Genomic DNA, 23,493 nt, shown 5'->3' on the forward strand with positions numbered 1-23,493 from the left:
AACAAACGCCTTATCTTTATAGTTATGTTTTTAGTCACAAATACGGCTAGGAGTTGAAACCTGTATGTATCCTAAAGCTACATCTAGGCTACATTAGCCTATGTATTTACTGGTTCTGAGAATAGAAAACGAAAACATTTACAATTGTTTTAATACAGACTAATTCCGTTGTTTCTATGTCATGTGCTCACTCACATGTAGGCCAACTGCCAATGAAACCGAGCCAGCCCCATGTTCCTCTCAAAGTGAGTTGTTGAGTAAAAAACACGCGCGAACACTATTCGGCGCTCGCGTGCCATGTCACTGCTGTTCACACCGCCACCGCGCTCAGATCTAGTCGAGCTCTCTCATCGCAAAAGCTTCTCCTCTTTACCAAAGCCCGTTGACACCAACGATGTTCAAGTAGGCTACCCTCAAAAGCGCAGCCTCTCTACTGTATTCCCCGGAAGAAAGGATGCGGGAAAGGATGGAACAAGACAGAGCAGCTCTGTAGTAGCCTTCTTCACAACAATTTCAATCCGGATTTAGTGAAATCCTCAACCAATTAACAGTCTTTACCAGAGCTCTGTTTTAATCTGCTTCTCAACACACCCCGTCGTTCCAATCAGGTTTCACAGGTTTATTATTCACCCTGCAGCGAGGACAGACACTCTGGACAGGACAGAGCTGAGCAGAGGCTGAGGAGTTTGGAGCTGCCCTAAACTGATACAAATGACATATTTCAGTCTTGCTCTAAAGTGTTTTGTTTCCTCTACGGTTGAATTTGAAAGGACATTCTTAGTTGTATCTTCTACCTTCTACACAGCAGGAAATGGTGCATATGACAACTGTATTTATACAGTAACCTAGTAATAGTTTGGGGATATCACTTTTCGAATGCCAGCTCCACCATGAACAAAAATGGTAAGTAACCTACTACTTAGTGTTATACTGTGTAATACTGTTTGTTACACCTTTGTAAACAAGGTGAGAGAGGTTTTGAACCGTTATTCTGGTCAAGGAAACGTAACTTGTTAAACCTCCCTCTATTTAGTTGACTGCTTTTGCGGTATTTACTGTGGCAATTAATGCCTTACTACTGTATAGGGCTCAGTTTTGCTATAGCCTAGTGAGGGGTAGGTGTATGGAATTGTATTGTATTGGTAATGCTCATTACAAAAACACCTGCACACATTCTAAATGACCCTCACATGCTTGCAGTCTACTACAACATAACCCCCCCTCTCTCACACACTCTCTACCTAACACACATGCACACACATAATTGTTTATTTCAATATTTCACATAATAATACTCAGGTTGTATTGTCTCAAAGTGCTGCTGTGTGCTGGACCATGGGGTGGGTGGGGTGGGGCAAGGTGTAACCTGCCCCACTATCTGTGCGTTAGAGATGTCTCTAAGGCCCAGGAATCTCCGATTCAAACTCTGCAAGCATTATAATATGTTTGTTTAGTGTTATTACGATACCAGCATTTTGCTTTGATACTGATAACAGGTTTAGTATCATGATACCGAAACGATACTAAATACCAAAACGATACTCGATACAGAAACGATACCACAGCAAAAAAAAGAAAGCTTATTAGCTAAAATCCCAGAATAACCACTGGGCATTGTTTTATTAAACATTGAACAATGTCACGAACCGGCTCAAAGCGCGTAACAAACAAGGAGACAACGTGGAGACAGGAAATAACAAAATATATGTATTTAACTAAAGTAAACTAAATATAATTAACAATGGTGTGTGTAGTCAGTAATCAGTAGTGTAAGTGAGTGGTTGCGTGTATAAATGTGATAATGAGGGTGTTGAAAGGTGCCAACGCAAACAACCAAAAACCGCCACAAAAATGCCACAACCAAAATCTGTGTCTGCATGGAGAGAGTCTCCTCAATGATTGGGGAAGAGGTGCATTTACTCTGGGACACACCTGAGCCCAGGTGTGTCCCATTTCACTGACGACCCTCCCAGCTCCGCCCACCGACATCCTATTATGGAAAACAAGAGCAGAGAGAAAGAATTCGGCAGACAGAGTGGGAGGGTCGTCACAACAATATGTGGATAACTGGTACAAGTAAAATAGCAAATAGAACAGTTAAACACCATATTAAATAACAGAAGAGTATCTTCAATTTCCCATATGCAAAACCATATCTGAGACAGCATACAACAATATTTTACAATGACATCTAAACTGTTTTCAAATGGAATTTGATACATATCAGGGTTAATTTGCTCATCTATCTGTGTAATATTGTTTCAAATGACATTATGATTCATTATTCATTACAGCTAAGTCATTCATAGTATTCAATTAATACCTTAGATCCAAATTGATATAATAACACTTTGAAGCTAATTTCCAAACTTCATATATTGCAATAGTCTACACACTAAGTTTGCTAATCGTTTCTTCAACCTCATGAGGCTGAAGAAGGGCGCTGCTCGTTCTGTGGGTAAGCGAATGCTCCTACCGCTGTCTCTGCCAAGAATATTTGACTGGTGTTTTGGCTGTTTATCGTACTGGTGCATGTGTGATCAAGCGTATGTTGCTTGTGTGTGTTTGCCATTTCACTGGCGGAGCTTGTTTTCAGGAGGCGGGGTGTGTGTTTTGTTTGTGAACTTGTTTTAGCTCACAACAAGTGTGTAGCATGGCAAATAGACAGAAAATTGCTGCAAAGCTCAATGCAGAAGAGGAATACATATCAAGCACTACTGAACACTCCATGAACTACTCAATGAACAAAAATAGTTTTATAAAGATCTAATAGATCCTCAGGAAAATCACATTTAAGTCCTTCCTGCAAATCTTTATGGATTCTACCAACAAAAGGGTTGCTGGGCTGTTTAAGGATGTAATGGGATTTAAACACAGTTTGGAATTTATGCAGTCGGAGGTGGAGGAGTTAAAGGGTGCGAATGTCACCAGCCAGACTGCATTCAAAACCATGTCTGAGGATTTTGCCATTTTCCAAACAACACTTGACAAACACTCCTCCGAAGGAGACTACCTCGAAAACCAATCGAGGCACAATAACATTTTAATCAATGGAATTGAGGACGTAAAGACTGAAACTTGGCATGACACAGAAGTCAAGGCCAAGAAACTCCTGGCAGATCAACTCATACTGGACCCTAAACTCATTGAGATGGAGAGGAGAGGGCGCACAGAAATAGTATTTTCTTCCCCGATGGACAGCCCAAATCTATAATGGTGAAACTGCTCAGGTTCAAAGACAAGAAGGAGATTCTCAGGAGAGCCAAGTGCCTGAAGGGAATATTAATCAATGAAGACTTCTCTGAAAAGGTACGCCTCAAAAGAAAGGAACTACTACCACAATTAATTGAAGATTAAAAAAAAGTCAACATCACATACCTGAAGTATGATCAGCTGTTTTTTTTTTTTTTTTCACAGCTTTTCTGCTACAAATACATAACTTTTACATACACATTTTGCATACATGGTACTTTATATATAGCAATCACATAACAATAATACATTATCAAACATAAGCTGTTTAATCCCACCTCTTACCCTCGTTTGGTTTCCATGTGTCATATTTTTCAATTGTGCTGTGAAGTTTTACATACGGTCGTGGCCAAAAGTTTTGAGAATGACACAAATATTAATTTCCACAAAGTTTGCTGCTTTAGTGTCTTTAGATATTTTTGTCAGATGTTACTATGGAATACTGAAGTATAATTACAAGCATTTCATAAGTGTCAAAGGCTTTTATTGACAATTACATGAAGTTGATGCAAAGAGTCAATATTTGCAGTGTTGACCCTTCTTTTTCAAGACCTCTGCAATCTGCCCTGGCATGCTGTCAATTAACTTCTGGGACACATCCTGACTGATGGCAGCCCATTCTTGCATAATCAATGCTTGGAGTTTGTCAGAATTTGTGGGTTTTTGTTTGTCCACCCGCCTCTTGAGGATTGACCACAAGTTCTCAATGGGATTAAGGTCTGGGGAGTTTCCTGGCCATGGACCCAAAATATCGATGTTTTGTTCCCCGAGCCACTTAGTTATCACTTTTGCCTTATGGCAAGGTGCTCCATCATGCTGTAAAAGGCATTGTTCATCACCAAACTGTTCCTGGATGGTTGGGAGAAGTTGCTCTCGGAGGATGTGTTGGTACCATTCTTTATTCATGGCTGTGTTCTTAGGCAAAATTGTGAGTGAGCCCACTCTCTTGGCTGAGAAGCAACCCCACACACGAATGGTCTCAGGATGCTTTACTGTTGGCATGACACAGGACTGATGGTTCGCGCTCACTTGTCTTCTCTGGACAAACTTTTTCCGGATGCCCCAAACAAACGGAAAGGGGATTCATCAGAGACAATGACTTTACCCCAGTCCTCAGCAGTCCAATCCCTGTACCTTTTGCAGAATATCAGTCTGTCCCTGATGTTTTTCCTGGAGAGAAGTGGTTTCTTTGCTGCCCTTCTTGACATCAGGCTATCCTCCAAAAGTATTCGCCTCACTGTGCGTGCAGATGCACTCACACCTGCCTGCTGTCATTCCCGCTTGCTGGACTTTCTTGGGCGCCCTGAAGCCTTCTTCATAACAATTGAACCGCTCGCCTTGAAGTTCTTGATGATGCGATAAATGGTTGATTTAAGTGCAATCTTACTGGCAGCTATATCCTTGCCTGTGAAGCCCTTTTTGTGCAAAGCAATGATGACGGCACGTGTTTCCTTGCAGGTACCATGATTGACAGAGGAAGAACAATGATTCTAAGCACCACCCTCCTTTTGAAGCGTCCAGTCTGTTATTCAAACCCAATCAGCATGACAGAGTGATCTCCAGGCTTGTCCTCGTCAACACTCACACCTGTGTTAACGAGAGAATCACTGACATGATGTCAGCTGGTCCTTTTGTGTTTGGGCTGAAATGCAGTGGAAATGTTTTTTAGGGATTCAATTCATTTGCATGGCAAAGAGGGACTTTGCAATTAATTGCAATTCATCTGATCACTCTTCATAACATTCTGGAGTATATGCAAATTGCCATCATACAACTGAAGCAGCAGACTTTGTGAAAATTAATATTTGTGTCATTCTCAAAACTTTTGGCCACGACTGTACATAATTCCATATGTGTTATTTCATAGGTTTGATTTCTTCACTATTATTCTACAATGTAGAAAATAGTAAAAATAAAGAAAAACTCTTGAATGAGTAGGTGTGTCCAAACTTTTGACTGGTACAGTAAATAAATCATGTTAATCACTAATATTGCACATAGAGTTAGTCCCTGCAAATTATTGTGTGAGTTGTCAAGCAAACGTTTACGCCTGAACTTATTTTGGCTTGCCATAACAAAGGGGTTGAATGCTTACAGTGGCTTGCGAAAGCATCTACCCCCTTGGCATTTTTCCTATTTTGTTGCCTTACAACCTAGAAATAAAGTAGATTTTTGGTGGGTTTTTATAATTTGATTTACACAACATGCATACCTCTTTGAAGATGCAAAATATGTTTTATTGTGAGTTTTGGTGGGCGGCCCACTCTTGGCAGGTTTGTTGTGGTGCTATATTCTTTCCATTTTTTAATAATGGATTTAATGGTGCTCCGTGGGATGTTCAAAGTTTGTGATATTTTTTTATAACCCCACCCTGATCTGTACTTCTCCACAACTTTGTCCCTGACCTGTTTGGAGGGCTCCTTGGTCTTCAATGTGTCGCTTGCTGTAACGGCTGTCCTCCTCTTCTTCATCCGAAGAGGAGCAGGGATTGAACCAAGGCGCAGTGGTTTGAATACATAATGAATTTAATGACAAGACGAAAAAACACGAACTTGACTATACACTAACAAAACAAATAAACGGTGTAGAACAGATCTGAACGACGGACTCACATAACACACGAGAACGCACGAACAGGGAAAAAGCCTACACATAAATGACACTTAACAAACAAACCGAAACCAGTCCCGTGTGGCGCAACGACATACACAAACACAGGAGACAATCACCCACAAACAAACAGTGAGAACGCCCTACCTAAATATGACTCTTAATTAGAGGAGAACGCAAAACACCTGCCTCTAATTAAGAGCCATACCAGGCAACCAAAACCAACATAGAAACAGATAACATAGACTGCCCACCCAAAACTAACGCCCTGACCAATTACACATACAAAAACAACATAAAACTGGTCAGGACCGTTACATAACCCCCCCCTCAAGGTGCGAACTCCGGGCGCACCAGCACAAAGTCCAGGGGAGGGTCTGGGTGGGCAGGTGACCACGGTGGTGGCTCCGGCTCTGGACGCTGTCCCCACACTACATTAGTCACTCCCCGTTTTTGTCTTCCCCTCCCAATGCCCACCCTAAAACTCACATCCCCTAAATAAACATCCAGCACCAGGAGAAGGGGCAGTACCGGGACAAAGGGCAGCACCGGGACAAAGGGCAGCACCGGGATAAGGGGCAGCACCGGGATAAGGGGCAGCACCGGGATAAGGGGCAGCACCGGGACAAGGGGCAGCACCGGGACAAGGGGCAGCACCGGGACAAGGGGCAACACCGGGACAAGGGGCAACACCGGGACAAGGGGCAGGTCCCGGCTGATAAACTCTGGCAGATCCTGGCTGAGGGACTCTGGCAGGTCTATGCAGGCTGACGGCTCTCGACGCTCATGGCAGGCTGACGGCTCTCGACGCTCATGGCAGGCTGACGGCTCTCGACGCTCATGGCAGGCTGACGGCTCTCGACGCTCATGGCAGGCTGACGGCTCTCGACGCTCATGGCAGGCTGACGGCTCTCGACGCTCATGGCAGGCTGACGGCTCTCGACGCTCATGGCAGGCTGACGGCTCTCGACGCTCATGGCAGGCTGACGGCTCTCGACGCTCATGGCAGGCTGACGGCTCTCGACGCTCATGGCAGGCTGACGGCTCTCGACGCTCATGGCAGGCTGACGGCTCTCGACGCTCATGGCGCTCTGACGGCTCTGGCTGCTCATGGCTCTCTGACGGCTCTGGCTGCTCATGGCTCTCTGACGGCTCTGGCTGCTCATGGCTCTCTGACGGCTCTGGCAGATCCTGTCTGGTTGGCGGCTCTGGCAGATCCTGTCTGGTTGGCGGCTCTGGCAGATCCTGTCTGGTTGGCGGCTCTGGCAGATCCTGTCTGGTTGGCGGCTCTGGCAGATCCTGTCTGGCGGGCGGCTCTGGCAGATCCTGTCTGGCGGGCGGCTCTAGCGGCTCCTGTCTGGCGGACGGCTCTAGCGGCTCCTGTCTGGCGGACGGCTCTAGCGGCTCCTGTCTGACGGATGGCTCTGTAGGCTCATGGCAGACGGGCGGCTTTGCAGGCTCATGGCAGACGGGCGGCTTTGCAGGCTCCTGGCAGACGGATGACTCAGACGGCGCTGGGGAGACGGATGGCTCAGATGGCGCTGGGGAGACGGATGGCTCAGATGGCGCTGGGGAGACGGATGGCTCAGATGGCGCTGGGGAGACGGATGGCTCAGATGGCGCTGGGGAGACGGATGGCTCTGGCCGGATACGGCACACTGTAGACCTGGTGCGTGGTGCCGGAACTGGAGGCACCGTGCTAATGATAAGCACCTTCCTACTAGTGCGGGGAGCAAGGACAGGGCACACTGCATTCTCAAAGCCCACTCTATACCTGATGCGAGGTACCGGCACTGGTGACACCGGGCTGAGGACAAGCACATCAGGATTAGTAGGGGGAGAAGATACAGTGTGTTCAGGGCTCTGGAGACGCACAGGTGGCTTAGTGCGTGGTGCCGGAACTGGAGGCACCGGGCTAGATACACGCACTACAGGGAGAGTGCGTGGAGGAGGAACAGGGCTCAGGATACGCACTGGTAGCCTAGTGCGTAGTGTAGACACTGTAGGTACTAGGCTGGGGCGGGGAGGTGGTGCCGGAAATACCGGACCGTGGAGGCGTACTGGCACTCTTGAGCATTGAACCCGCCCAACCTTACCTGGTTGAATGCTCCCGGTCGCCCGACCAGTGCGGGGAGGTGGAATAACCCGCACCGGCCTATGTAGGCGAACCGGGGAAACCATGCGTAAGGCCGGTGCCATGTATGCCGGCCCGAGGAGACGCACTGGAGACCAGACGCCTTTGAGCCGGCCTCATGACACCTGGCTCAATACTCAATCTAGCCCTACCAGTGCGGGGAGGTGGAAAACCCGCACTGGGCTATGCACTCGTACAGGAGACACCGTGCGCTCTACTGCGTAACACGGCGCCTGCCCGTACTCCCGCTCTCCACGGTAAGCCTGGGAAGTGGGCGCAGGTCTCCTACCTGCCCTTGGCCCACTACCTCCTAGCCCCCCCCCCAAGAAATTTTTGGGAATTACTTACGGGCTTTTTTGGCTTCCGTGCCAGACGCGTTCCCTCATAGCTCCGGTTCCTCTCCCCGGTAGCCTCTGCTCTCCTCAGTGCCTCCAGCTGTTCCCATGGGAGGCGATCCCTCCCAGCCAGGATCTCCTCCCAAGTGTAGCAACCCTTTCCGTCCAATACATCGTCCCATGTCCATTGCTCCTTCTTTTCCTGTCCCTTACTCCGTTGACTCCGCTGCTTGGCTCTGGAGTGGTGGGTGATTCTGTAACGGCTGTCCTCCTCTTCTTCATCCGAAGAGGAGCAGGGATTGAACCAAGGCGCAGTGGAGTTTGAATACATAATGAATTTAATGACAAGACGAAAAAACACGAACTTGACTATACACTAACAAAACAAATAAACGGTGTAGAACAGATCTGAACGACGGACTCACATAACACACGAGAACGCACGAACAGGGAAAAAGCCTACACATAAATGACACTTAACAAACAAACCGAAACCAGTCCCGTGTGGCGCAACGACATACACAAACACAGGAGACAATCACCCACAAACAAACAGTGAGAACGCCCTACCTAAATATGACTCTTAATTAGAGGAGAACGCAAAACACCTGCCTCTAATTAAGAGCCATACCAGGCAACCAAAACCAACATAGAAACAGATAACATAGACTGCCCACCCAAAACTAAAGCCCTGACCAATTACACATACAAAAACAACATAAAACTGGTCAGGACCGTTACACTTGCTTGGTAGTGCCCCTTGCTTAGTGGTGTTGCAGACTCTGAGCCTTTCAGAACAGGTGTATATATACTGAGATCATGTGAGAGATCATGTGATAGATCATGTGACACTTAGATTGCACACAGGTGGACTTTATTTAGCTAATTATGTGACTTTGAAGGTAGTTGGTTGCACCAGATCTTATTTCGAGGCTTCATAGCAAAGGGGGTGAATACGCTTTTTTTTTTTTTCTTCATTTTTTTTTCATTTCACTTCACAAATGTGGAATATTTTGTGTATGTCCATTACATGATATCCCAAATAAAAATCCATTTAAATTACAGTTTGTAATGCAACAAAATAGGGAAAATGCCAAGGGGGATGAATACTTTTGCAAAGCACTGTATATTCTCAAGACATTTCAGCTTTTCATTTTTTATTAATTTGTAAACATTTCTAAAAACTTATTTCCGTTTTTACATTATGGGGTATTGTGTGTAGGCTAGTGACAAAACACATATCTATTTAATCCATTTTATATTCAGGCTGTAACACAACAAAATGTGGAAAAAGTCAAGGGGTGTGAATACTTTCTGAAGGCTCTGTATTGAGTTGCAGAGTCTTCCTAGCAACGTGATGACAGAGTAGCATCCAAAGAGGAGACAGAAGCTTGGTTGGTTCTGCTGCCAGTTCCGGATGGGCACCCTGGATGCTGGCTCTGCCTCTCTACACAGATGGCACGAGAGGGACAGGGAGAATGGCACGGCGGCCAAAGAAAGCTGCGAGGCGAGCCACCTGGAGTGTGTGTGTGTGCATACGTTTGTGTGTGACTGTGTGTGTGTGTCTGTGTGTGTGCGTGTGCCTCTTATCATGTAATTTTTTATTCTACCCAACAAAAGTCGACGAGCTGTGACCTGTCAAATTATACTGTTGTAAAGTCTGGTAACAGAATTTAAATCTTGTTCAGTTTTTTATGTGACCATGTTTTCACAAAACTCTGTTTTTATTTTATTTATTTAACCTTTATTTAACAAGGCTAATCAGTTAAGAACAAATTCTTATTTACAATGATGGCCTACTAAAAGGCAAAAGGCCTCCTGTGGGAATAGGGGCTGGGATTAAAAATATATATATTTTTAAATAAATATAGGACAAAACACACATCACGACAAGAGAGACAACACAACACTACATAAAGAGAGACCTAAGACAACAACATAGCAAGGCAGCAACACATGACAACACACCATGGTAGCAACACAACATGACAACAACATGGGACCAACACAACATGGTAGCAGCACAAAACATGGTACAAACATTATTGGGCAGAGACAACAGCAAAATGGGCAAGAAGGTAGAGACAACAATACATCATGCAAAGCAGCCACAACTGTCAGAAATAGTGTCCATGAGTCTTTGAATGAAGAGATTGAGATAAAACTGTCCAGTGTGAGAATTTGTTGCAGCTCATTCCAGTCGCTAGCTGTAGCAAACTGAAAAGAGGAGCGAACCAGGGATGTGTGTGCTTTGGGGACCTTTAACAGAATGTGACTGGCAGAACGGGTGTTGTATGTGGAGGATGAGGGCTGTAGTAGATATGTCAGATAGGGGGGAGTGGGGATTAAGAGGGTTTTATAAATAAGCATCTTGCGACGGGTATACAGAGATGACCAGTTTACAGAAGAGTATAAAGTGCAGTATAAGGAGTATTGGTGGCAAATCTGATGGCCGAATGGTAAAGAATATCTAGCATCCTTACCTGCCGATCTATAAACTACGTCTCCGTAATATAGCATGGGTAGGATGGTCATCTGAATCAGGGTTAGTTTGGCAGCTGGTGTGAAAAAGGAGCAATTACGATAGAGGAAACCAAGTCTAGATTTAACTTTAGCCTGCAGCTTTGATATGTGCTGAGAGAAGCATAGTGTACTGTCTAGCCATACTCCCAAGTACTTGTATGAGGTGACTACTTCAAGCTCTAAACCCTCAGAGGTAGTAATCACACATGTGGAGAGAGGGGCATTCTTCTTACAAACCACATGAACTTTGTTTTGGAGGTGTTCAGAACAAGGTTAAGAGTAGAGAAAGCTTGTTGGACACTAAGAAAGCTTTGTTGTAGAGGATTTAACACAAAATCCGGGGAGGGGCCAGCTGAGTATAAGACTGTATCATCTGCATATAAATGGATGAAAGAGCTTCCTACTGCCTGAGCTATGTTGTTGATGTAAATTGAGAAGAGTGTGGGGCCTAGGATTGAGCCTTGGTGTACTCTCTTGGTGACAGGCAGTGGCTGAGACAGCAGATTTTCTGACTTTATACACTGCACTCTTTGCGAGAGGTAGTTAGCATACCAGGCCAAAGACCCCTCAGAGACACCAATACTCCTTAGCCGGCCCACACGAATGGAATGGTCTATCGTACTAAAAGCTTTGGCCAAGTCAATAAAAATAGCAGCACACCATTGCTTAGAATCAAGGGCAATGGTGACATCATTGAGGACCTTTACGGTTGCAGTGGCACATCCATAACCTGAGCGGAAACCAGATTGCATACAAGAGAGATTACTATAGACATCAAGAAAGCCAGTCAGTTGATTATTGACAAGTTTTTCCAACACTTTTGATAAACAGGGCAAAATAGAAATACGCCTATTACAGTTAGGATCAGCTTGATCTCCCCCTTTAAATAAAGGACGAACCGTGACTGCCTTCCAAGCAATGGGAACCTCCCCAGAAAGGAGAGACAGGTTAAAAAGGTTGGAGATAGGCTTTGCGATGATAGGGGCTAGAGGTTGACCGATTATAATTTTTCAACGCCGATACCGATACGGATTATTGGAGGACCAAAAAAAGCCGATATCGATTAATCGGACGATTTTTATATATATATTTGTAATAATGACAATTACAACAATACTGAATTAACAATGAACACTTTTATTTTAACTTAGTATAATACATCAATAAAAACAATTTAGTCTCAAATAAATAATGAAACGTGTTCAATTTGGTTTAAATAATGCAAAAACAAAGTGTTGGAGAAGAAAGTAAAAGTTCAATATGTGCCATGTAAAAAAGCAAACGTTTAAGTTCCTTGCTCAGAACATGAGAACATATGAAAGCTGGTGGTTCCTTTTAACATGAGTCTTCAATATTCCCAGGTAAGAAGTTTTAGGTTGTAGTTATTATAGGACTATTTTTCTCTATACCATTTGTATTTCATATACCTTTGACTTTTGGATGTTCTAATAGGTACTTTATTGCCAGCCTAATCTCGGGAGTTGATAGGCTTGAAGTCATAAACAGCGCAATGCTTCAAGCATTGTGAAGAGCTGTTGGCAAACGCAGGAAAGTGCTGTTTGAAAGAATGCTTATGAGCCTGCTGCTGCCTAGCACCACTTAGTCAGACTGCTCTACCAAATCATAGACTTAATTATAATATAATAACACACAGAAATACGAGCCTTAGGTCATTAATATGGTCAAATCCGCAAACTATCATTTCGAAAACAAAACGTTTATTCTTTCAGTGAAATACGGAACCGTTCCGTATTTTATCTAACGGGTGGCATCCATAAGCCTAAATATTGCTGTTACATTGCACAACCTTCAATGTTATGTCATAATTATGTAAAATTCTGGCAAATTAGTTCGCAACGAGCCAGGCGGCCCAAACTGTTGCATATATCCTGACTCTGCGTGCAATGAACGCCAGAGAAGTGACACAATTTCCCTAAATAATGTTGCCTGCTAACATGAATTTCTTTTAACTAAATATGCAGGTTTAAAAAAATATACTTCTGTGTACTGATTTTAAGAAAGGCAGTGATGTTTATAGTTAGGTACATTCGTGCAACGATTGCGTTTTTTCCCGCAAATGCGCTTTTGTTAAATCATCCCCCGTTTGGCGAAGTTGGCTGTGTTTGTTAGGAAGAAATGGTCTTCACACAGTTCGCAACGAGCCAGGCGGCCCAAACTGCTGCATATACCCTGACTCTGTTGCACAGAATGCAAGAGAAGTGACACAATTTCCCTAGTTAAAATAAATTCATGTTAGCAGGCAATATTAGCTAAATATGCAGGTTTAAAAATATATACTTGTGTATTGATTTTAAGAAAGGCATTGATGTTTATGGTTAGGTACACATTGGTGCAATGACAGGGATTTTTTCGCGAATGCTCTTGTTAAATCACCCATTTGGCGAAGTAGGCTGTGATTCAATGATTAATTAACAGGCACCACATCGATTATATGCAACGCAGGACAAGCTAAACTAGTAATATCATCAACCATGTGTAGTTAACTAGTGATTATGTTAAGATTGATTGTTTTTTATAAGATAAGTTTAATGTTAGCTAGCACCTTACCTTGGCTCCCTGCTGCACTCACATAACAGGTAGTCAGCCTGCCACACAGTCTCCTCATGGAGTGCAATGTAATCGGCCATAATCGGTGTCCAAAAATGCCAATTACCGATGTTATGAAAACTTGAAATCGGCCCTAATTAATCGGCCATTCCGATTAATCGGTCAACCTCTAATAGGGGCAGCAATCTTAAAGAAGAAAGGGTTGAAACCATCTGACCCAGATGGTTTAATGGGGTCAAGTTTCAGGAGCTCCTTTAGCTCCTCTGCCTGCAGGGAGAAATTTTGTAGCGGGGCACGGGGAAAAAAGTGAGATGCATCAGGGATAGTCGCGTTAGAAGGGGTGGGAGATGAGGAAATGCTGGATGTGCAAGGAGATATGGCTGAGTCAAATATGAATCCTGACTTAATGAAGTGGTGATTAAAGAGCTCAGCCATGTGCTTCTTGTCAGTAACAACCACATCATCAACTTTAAGGGACATGGGCAGCTGTGAGGAGGAAGTTTTATTCTCAAGGTCTTTAACCATTTTCCAGAACTTCTTGGGGTTAGACCCACAGATAGAGAACTGCTCCTTAATGTAACTAACTTTGGCCGGAGTGCACTTACTTATAATTTGCCTGAACGAGAGTCAGTCAGCCTGAGTATGCGTGTGCTGAGCCTTTCCAAATGCATTTCTTGAGGTGGAGTAACTCTGCAAGATCACGGTCGAACCAGGGGCTGAACCTGTTTTTAATTCAAATTTTCTTTATGGGGGTTAACAATACCACTGAAAATATCGAAAAAGAAGGTACAAGAGTCTTCGGCAGAGGGGATCAAGCTGATTCTAAACCATTTTATAGAGGCCAGTTCATGAACAAAGGCTTGCTCATTAAAGGCTTGCTCGTTTTTTAGCAAGCGTCTATGACAAATCAGGACAGGTCGTTTCACTGAGCAGCCATTACGAACACATGCTGTTAAACAGTGATCACTAAGGTCATTAAAGAAAACACCAGACTGATACGTATCAGGATTATTTGCGAGGATAACATCAAGGAGAGTAGCCTTTTCTCTGTGTTTGGAGTCATACTTTGTGAGATTGGTAATCATGTGAGAAATGTTTAGGGGCCCGGAGAGAGCTTAGGGCAGGTAGGGTACAGACCGGTGCTGATGGAGGACGATAGCACGCAGCAACAGTCAACAAAGAGCTATTTGAAAGTTAATTTATTATTATTATTTTTTTCACCTTTATTTAACCAGGTAGGCTAGTTGAGAACAAGTTCTCATTTGCAACTGCGACCTGGCCAAGATAAAGCATAGCAGTGTGAACAGACAACAACACAGAGTTACACATGGAGTAAACAATAAACAAGTCAATAACATGGTAGAAAAAAGAGAATCTATATACAATGTGTGCAAAAGGCATGAGGTAGGCAATAAATCGAATAATTACAATTTAGCAGATTAACACTGGAGTGATAAATCATCAGATGATCATGTGCAAGAAGAGATACTGGTGTGCAAAAGAGCAGAAAAGTAAATAAATAAAAGCAGTATGGGGGTGAGGTAGGTAAATTGGGTGGGTAGTTTACAGATGGACTATGTACAGCTGCAGCGATCGGTTAGCTGCTCGGATAGCAGATTTTTAAAGTTGTTGAGGGAGATAAAAGTCTCCAACTTCAGAGATAATGCTTAAAACCAGCACATCAAATTGTTTGGGGACAGACTTTGTGGAGACAACCGAGCACTGAAGGTGATCCTTGGTAAAGATTGCCGCTCCCCCACCTTTGGAAGATTTGTCTTGCCGAAAAAGGTTATAACCAGAAAGGTTAACATCAGTAATCAAAACACTATTCCTTAACCAGGTCTCAGGAATAACCAATACATTTGGATTGGAGCTGTGAACCCACACTTTCAATTGATCCATTTTAGGTAATAAGCTTCTAGTGTTAATGTGCACAACATCCAGGCTTTTACGGGAGCACAAGTCAGAATTGGGGCTAGCAACAGTAGGTGGGCCAGGGTGTACATGCACATTTCCAGATATCATCAACAATAATACAATCTGCATCGCAGTGCTAACTGCGCCACCAGAGTCTCTGGGTTCGCGCCCAGGCTCTGTCGCAGCCGGCCGCGACCGGGAGGTCCGTGGGGCGACGCACAATTGGCATAGCGTCGTCCGGGTTAGGGAGGGTTTGGCCGGTAGGGATATCCTTGTCTCATCGTGCTCCAGCGACTCCTGTGGCGGGCCGGGCGCAGTGCGTGCTAACCAAGGGGGCCAGGTACACGGTCTTTCCTCCGACACATTGGTGCGGCTGGCTTCCGGGTTGGAGGCGCGCTGTGTTAAAGAAGCAGTGCGGCTTGGTTGGGTTGTGCTTCGGAGGACACATGGCTTTCAACCTTCATCTCTCCCGAGCCCGTACGGGAGTTGTAGCGATGAGACAAGATAGTAATTACTAGCGATTGTATACCACGAAAATTGGGGAGAAAATGGGATAAAATTTATTTTAAAAAACAATTAAAAAAAAAAAAATAATACAATCAAGGCACGGCAGAGGACAGGGAGAGATCTGCAGTGCTGATTTATGACATCTGAAAGTGCATCAGTTGGCAACAAGATCATATTGTACAGCAATTTCATCACGCAACATGAATACATAGCCGGCTAGAGGAGGTTAGAATAGGATGGGAGGCCAAAAGTCAGTGTAACCAATAGAGAGTCAAATACACTATTATACAAGTGTTAAATACACTATTATACAAAAGTGTGTGGACATCCCTTCAAATTAGTGGATACTGCTATTTCAGCCACACCCGTTGCTGACACGTGTATAAAATCAAGCACACAGCCATGCAATCTCCATAGACAAACATTGGCAGTAGAATGGCCTTACTGAACAGTTCAGTGACTTTCAACGTGGCACTGTCATAGGATGCCACCTTTCCAACAAGTCAGTTAGTCAAATTTCTGCCCTGCTCGAGCTGCCCCAGTCAACTGTAAGTGCTGTTACTGTGAAGTGGAAACATCTAGGAGTAACAACGGCTCAGCCGTGAAGTGGTAGGCCACACAAGCTCACAGAACGGGACCAGTGAGTGCTGAAGCACGTAAAAATGGTCTGTCCTGGGTTACAACACTCACTACCGAGTTCCAAACTGCCTCTGGAAGCAACGTCAGCACAATAACTGTTCGTTGGGAGCTTCATGAAATGCGTTTCCATGGCCGAGCAGCCGCACACAAACCTAAGATTACCATGCGCAATGCCAAGCGTCGTTGCGATTGGTGTAAAGCTCGCCGCCATTGGACTCTGGAGCAGTGGAAATAGGTTCTAAATCACACTTCACTATCTGGCAGTCCTGCGGATGAATCTGGGTTTGGCTGATGCAAGGAGAATGCTACATGCCCAAATGCAACTGTAAAGTTTGGTGGAGAGGGAATAACAGTCTGGGGCTGTTTTCCATGCTTCGGGCTCGGCCTCTTAGTTCTAGTGAAGGGAAATCTTAACACTACGGCATACAATGACATTCTAGACGATTCTGGGCTTCCAACTTTGTGGCAACAGTTTGGGGAAGGCCCTTTCCTGTTTCAGCATGACAATGCCCCCGTGCACAAAATGTGGTCCATACAGAGATTATTTGTCGAGATGAGTGAAGAACTTGACTGGCCTGCATAGAGCCCTGACCTCAACCCCATCGAACACCTTTGGGATGAATTGTTTGACGATGGTGTCCACATACTTTTGGTTATGTAGTGTGACTGTATTATTTTGCCTCTGTGTTCTTCTGCCTGAACTTGACCTTGACCTGACGGAGCCAATCATTGAGTTTCCAGATCCAGTCTGACCCCTGTTGTCTGACGTCTCACCCCGTCACAGAGGCAAAATAATACCCATAAATCCTGGCGGCAGGCCACTTTTGACATGACGGAGTCCCTGCTGATTACACCATCACGGTGAGGTGACAATGATGCCAGGCCATCCACTTTTCCCCTCCCCTCTAAGCTTGTCAACACAGCCAGACCTCACAGCCCGTTCACAACCAGAGATCCAATGTACTCAGCCAATCATACTGGTTGTTTACCCACGATCATATGCAAACAAATGACTTTTATGTGGCAATGTAGGCCATTTCTGATGAGTGTTTTTACAATAGATTGAAACAATCATAAGGATATTTACATTACATTTAGTAGACACTCTTATCCAGGAGTGAGTGCATACATTTTCGTACTGTTCCCCCGTGGGAATCAAACCCACAACCCTGGTTTTGCAAGTGCTTAGCTCTACCAACTGAGCCACTCGGGACCACATAAGGAAATTTGCAATGTCAAAGAATTTCTCTACTGTAAAGTGGTGAAGCTGTCGTCAGCTGACAGAGGGGAAAAAAACATGACACACAATGGAATTGCTGAGACTATTAGTCAGTGTCATCGATACCAAAGCATTTCCACCCGATGCAAATATTCACCAAAACCCAGTGTGATGTTTTCCTAATGGAGCGTGGGATGTGGGGAGTTTCTATTGGACTAAAGCTGTGTAATGCTTATGCCAGCAGCGCATTATAAGCAGGTGCACAGCTCCTCTCGCGGAATGATTTACAGCTCATATCCTTAGTCAATAGCAGTCACACCTGATAAATGCCTGGCCTGTGCTCCACTCACACACACACACACACACGCGGTCAGAGAGCTTGGGTGCCGTTGCTTGGTGGAATAAACAGCACCATCAGACAGAGAGCCAGATGAGTGGAGGATAAGAGGGAGCTGTCACTCTCTGTGAGTGGAGCTGTGGCTGAGGAAGTGAACTGGATGTTTGTCTCATGCATCTCTTCCTTCCTCTGTTCTCTTGTTCTCTCCTCTCCTCTCCTCAGTTGGGAGTTGATTTGTGTTGAATTGTAGGCCTACAGATTTGATCAGGTGTTACAGTAGAACTGCAATGCTAATGAGGATGATGATGACAACCATGCATCATCATCTCTTTTTTATTATTATTATTATTATTATGCTATTTTATTAGGATCCCCATTAGCTGTTGCAGAAGCAGCAGCTACTCCTCCTGGGATCAACAGAAATGACATACAACAAAAACAAAACAACGACAATAAATGCATTAACTCAACAACAACAACAAAACAACAACTAAAATGATCATATGACTGGCAATCAGGAGCACGTTTAACTTGAGACCTGTCTTTTGTCTACGTAGTCAGGCCCATCATTATCTCTTTTATAACGCCCCATCCTGTACTCCGTCAGCCTTGCAAACGGATTCGCTGCTGGTCTCCGGCTCTTGTCCACACTGAGTCTTAAGTGTGGGAGTTGTATACTATAGCAGTGTACTACAGACAAAGTCTGAGCCTTGGCTGTCAGCTCCAATCTAGGGCCATCCTCTCAGACACTAATCTCCCAGGCAGAACACACTCACACCGGTGACAGGACAATTAGCAGCACAATTTCGAGCTAATAGCCCTGATTTCACTGCAAGGCCAGTGGACCTCACTGGTGTGGTTATACTGTAGTAGGCCTACTAACATCAAATGCTTGACGTAAAGCATTTGGTTTAAGGACTACTGTGGGGTTACTGTGGATTATGTTGTAGTGGATTAGAACCATAACATGGATATTTATGACTAAATAACCAGAAAATATATTGGATTAAAGTTTGTGGCATATTTCTGTCGGGTTTTATTGTGACACTGCATTTAGGCCGGATGTACACAGCACATCATCCTTTTGAGAGATGAGCCATTTTATCTACATGCATTGTTCCAGTAATGTCCATTGAGGGAGGGGAAATGAGTGTAAGGTTTCCTCTCCTCTAATAGGGATTTAGACAGTTCCACACAGGGGATGAGAGAACTGTAATGCCCCCTCTAAAAGACACTCTGTGTGTGTGTGTGTGCGTGCGTGCGTGCGTGCGTGCGTGCGTGCGTGCGTGCGTGCGTGCGTGTGTCGCACGCCTCGTCACCAAGCAGCATACATAGATTACACCTGTCCTCTCCTCTCATTGTGCGGTCTGGGACACAGAGTCCCATGGGGCTGCACTGCCTCACTGTTCACACCCAAACAACCCTCACAAACACACCAGCTCATGGAAATGGTTCATCTCATGATTCATCGAAGGTGTTATGAATGCCAATGTCAAGTGCAGTATTAGGCCTACCAAATAAATAACCCATCCCACAAGAGATAAAAACATAGATTTTGTTGTGTGTGTTGTGTAGTGTTCACTTAAGTGATCAGGCTACTGCAGAATGATGGATAACCAGCTCAATGTGTGTTTGTTCCTTCCTGTGGTGGATGAATACAGCCTTTGAGTGGCTGGCGACTCTGTGAGTTATTTAGGAGGCCATTGTTTGGTGATCCTTCATGACGAAGACTTGTTGATTTCCCCACTCATCTTCAGCCCCCTTTTGTCTGCTGTCTGCTTTGCTTATGCGTATGTCACAGACAGTCATGGGGCTGCTGTAGCTGTTCTGTATCACTCCCTGCTGTGAATAAATTCAGCTGGACAGCTTCAGACTCTGGCTTAACGTCGTCCCGGGGCATCTTCTTAATGTGGCCTTCTCCTCCAAAGTGCTGACACTGAAAAGGCACCCTGTAATCAATTGGATCCCAAATCCCACTTGATCTCTTGAGAGTGGGTGGCTTTGCAAGAACCCTGGGTAATATGTGACTATCAAGCCCAGAATAAGCCAATATATTATCTCCACTAGGTCTGTCTGTCTGTCTCAACAAAACATTGAAGCAGTCAGTAGGCAGGTCAACCAAGCACCAGTCACCATAGCTCTTCTGGGCTTCACTAAACCACTACTGCCTCATTCCCACACTAGCCTGATAGCTGCACTGTATGTTTTCTACTTCTCATCCCATTTTAGTGACATTTTCAGCCCTCTGTTAATGGGAGCCATTGGAAAAAAAAGTAATCCTCCCAGACAGAGAGTCTAGTTAGAGAGAGATAAGATAAGACCAGACAGTCTTTGTTTCGAATCGCTCTTTTTCAGATTTCAAAAGTAGAGCTGGACCTGAGGACATGACCTCCTAACTGAGTGATGATGGGGCATTATGAATGATGGATTTTGGTCCAGCCAGAGGACATGCTGCACACTCTAGGGCTGTTTTAATCCCTTTGGCGTTGGACTATTTTAGTTGTTTAGAAAGACTCTAAATAATAGATTTAGCTTCCAAAAATATCCCTAATACATACAGGTCGGGGAATATTCGGAGGTCTTGTGGTCAACCATGCTGCCTAATTTACTATTTGACATTCACATATTGTACACATTGTACATATTTCCATCTCTGCCACGCCCACCATTTGGAAATATGACCATGACTCTATCCTCTTGATTCCTGCTTCCAAGCAAAAACTCAAACAGGAGGTACCAGTGACACACTCAATTCGGAAGTGATCCAATGAAGCAGATGCTGAACTACAGGACTGTTTTGCTAGCACAGACTGGAATATGTTACGGGATTCCTCCGATGGCATTGAGGAGTTAACTACCACAGTCACTGGCTTCATTAATAAGTGCATCGACGATGTCGTCCCTACAGTGACCGTACGTACGTATTTCCACGACTTCCGCCGAAGTTGGTGCCTCTCCTTGTTCGGGCGGTGTTCGGCGGTCGTCGTCACCGGCTTTCTAGCGGCCACCGATCTACGTTTCTTTTTCTAATGTTGTTTTGTCTTGATTGTACACACCTGGTTCCCATTACGTTAATATTAGTTTCCCTATTTAACCCTCTGGTTCCCAATATGTTTTGTGCGTGTTTGTTCCTTGTTGAGTGTTAGACTGATGTGTTATGGTGTGTTTTCCCTGCGTGGGTTTCTTTTCGAGTAAAGTACGTCATTTTACTCAGTTCTGTGTCCTGCGCCTGAGTCCGTTCTCACCGCTGCACACTGACACTTGACAACGTATCCCAACCAGAAACCATGAATTACAGGAAACATCCGCACTGACCTAAAGGTTAGAGCTGCCCCTTTCAAGGAGCGGGACACTAACCCGGACGCTTATAAGAAGTCCCGCGTCAATACAGGACTAAGATCGAATCCTACTACACTGGCTCTGATGCACGTCGGATGTGGCAGGGCTTGCAAGCTATCACGGATTACAAGGAGAAATCCAGCCACGAGATACCTAGTAACTGTAGGAGATGAAGAAAGCGCATGTAGACTCAATTAGCCTAGCTGGCTAGCTAATTTAGCTAGCTACAGTATCTTTGCCAACTAGCTTCTCTTGGTTTGATGTAGTCAAGACAGGTACTACGTAATCATAGTAGAAAGAGGTGGAAGGGAAGCGCTACTAAGGTACACAATAGTACATTTTGGTAGACAGAAGGTGCTCTTTGGTAAAAGGGGTGAATTGGTCATCAAAAACAAAGGAGGACCAAGGCACTCTTCATATAATGAATTAAAATGCCTTTATTTGTATGGCATGTTCAATAGAAACACGGTTTTAAAGGCCATGCAGCCGAAACGCGTCGGATTTTTAAAACCTTATTTCTCGTGAACATGCCATACAAATAAAGGCATTTTAATTCATTATATGAAGAGTACTACGTCATCATATTGGATGATAAATAACCTAGGTATGACAAGCTAGAAGTTGGTCTACTAGCGCAAGTCTGCTTGGTTGGTGGCTGCCTATCCCTCCCTCCTCCTTGCTCCCATTTCAGTCACTCAAAGTACATACACCGCAAGGCCCCTCCTCCACCTGCTCGAACTTGCGCTGTATCAGCTCTGGTTAATAAAATAACTTACAAATGGACTTTAATGCTAATTCCCTCAATCGGATCCGACCACGTCTATATGGAACTGGACGTCTTCGGGTCCGTTTGGGAACGGGTCTCTATATTGAAACATGTATTTATACATATTTGTCAGGGTGGGAAAGCCCCAGGTCCATTACGGAACAGGTCCAACTTTTTAGACCTCTACTTGAGGCCCGACATAACAATCCCTGTCACAACAGACAATGCCAGGAGGATTGTTTATGAAGTCACAGAAACTGGTTTTGGGCCACAAATAGGGTGCTTTTTAATTTAGCATATTTTGCACCAAAAAAATCAAAATAACTACAGTAACTGTTGGCTTTTCATTTTTTCGCTGTACCGTAACTGAATCCGAACCGTGACCCCAAAACTGCCAGATGTACCGAACTGTGGGTTTGGTTAACCATTACACCCCTACCCTACGGCTGCATGTTAATTGCATTGGCAGGTCTAAAAGATGGCTCTGCCTGTGATTTAGGTCCACGCTGACAACCATACCGCAACCCTTTTTCTGAGGGTACTATACATTTTCCGGCTGTTCCTTGACTCATTAGCACTGATGAAGTTTAACATTGAGATTGACCTTGAGCTACACCTTCTGGTTGTTGGCTCTGTTTCCACAATGTATCTTTTCATCCAATTCACCACCGCAGATGTTGCCCCTTATGTTTTGCACTGTTGGGTACATTGCTGTTTTGTAGTGTCTGCTCTGCTTCTGCTAACAACTGAACAGATGTACAGTACAGCAGCTGTCCAGCACTTGTGATGGCTGATCTAACCACTCCTCTCCTGTGGTCTCTAGCAGGGCCGTACCAGCCCCCCCGAGGCAGCCCGAGCAGCAACAGCGGGCGTGGTGCCGCGACCATCCACTGTCTCCGCTGCCGGGAGGTCTGCAAGGGAGAGGTGGTGCGTGTGCAGAATTTCCACTTCCACGTCAAGTGCTTCACCTGCCAAGGTAAGACCCTCAGCTTCCTTTCTGTCTGTCTGTCTGTCTGTCCGTCCGTCCGTCCGTCCGTCCGTCCGTCTGTCCGTCCGTCCGTCCGTCCGTCCGACCGTCTGCCCGTCTGTCCGTCTGTCTGTCTGTTCTCTAGACAGCCCGGCCTCCACCGTACAGCAGCACTCAGCCAGTCCCATTAGAAACCATTAGCTGTCAGAGAGAGAGACAGAGATTATGTGTCTCCATGACACCCCCTGGGCTGCTCAAAGTCTGTGATCAGGAGAAAAACACACAGCCTAAATAAAGGAATAGCAAGGGAAGCCTGCTGAGAGCTCACCATATCAGACAAGAAAATAAAGACATGCTCAACTTCCATCTTGCAATTTATT

General features: G+C 44.8%; 1 protein-coding gene across 13 annotated transcripts in view; it reads left to right on the forward strand.

Moving 5' to 3' along the window:
• Window positions 1-276: 276 nt before the first annotated feature.
• Window positions 277-23,493, forward strand: part of LOC129821658 (actin-binding LIM protein 3-like) — a 105,765-nt gene continuing 82,548 nt past the window's right edge. For 5 of the 13 annotated variants that reach the window (XR_008754395.1, XM_055879259.1, XM_055879278.1 and 2 more), the window contains exons 1-2: window positions 277-903; window positions 22,970-23,122. Coding sequence is in view for 12 of the 13 variants with exons in the window: in XM_055879259.1 (XP_055735234.1) it covers window positions 891-903; window positions 22,970-23,122 (166 nt within the window). In the remaining variant the exon portion in view is untranslated. The remainder of the gene's footprint in view (window positions 904-22,969; window positions 23,123-23,493) is intronic. The other 8 variants (XM_055879271.1, XM_055879275.1, XM_055879295.1 and 5 more) reach the window with 4 other exon arrangements.

This window comes from Salvelinus fontinalis, chromosome 2 (assembly GCF_029448725.1).
Source record: "Salvelinus fontinalis isolate EN_2023a chromosome 2, ASM2944872v1, whole genome shotgun sequence".
NCBI lineage: Eukaryota > Metazoa > Chordata > Actinopteri > Salmoniformes > Salmonidae > Salvelinus > Salvelinus fontinalis.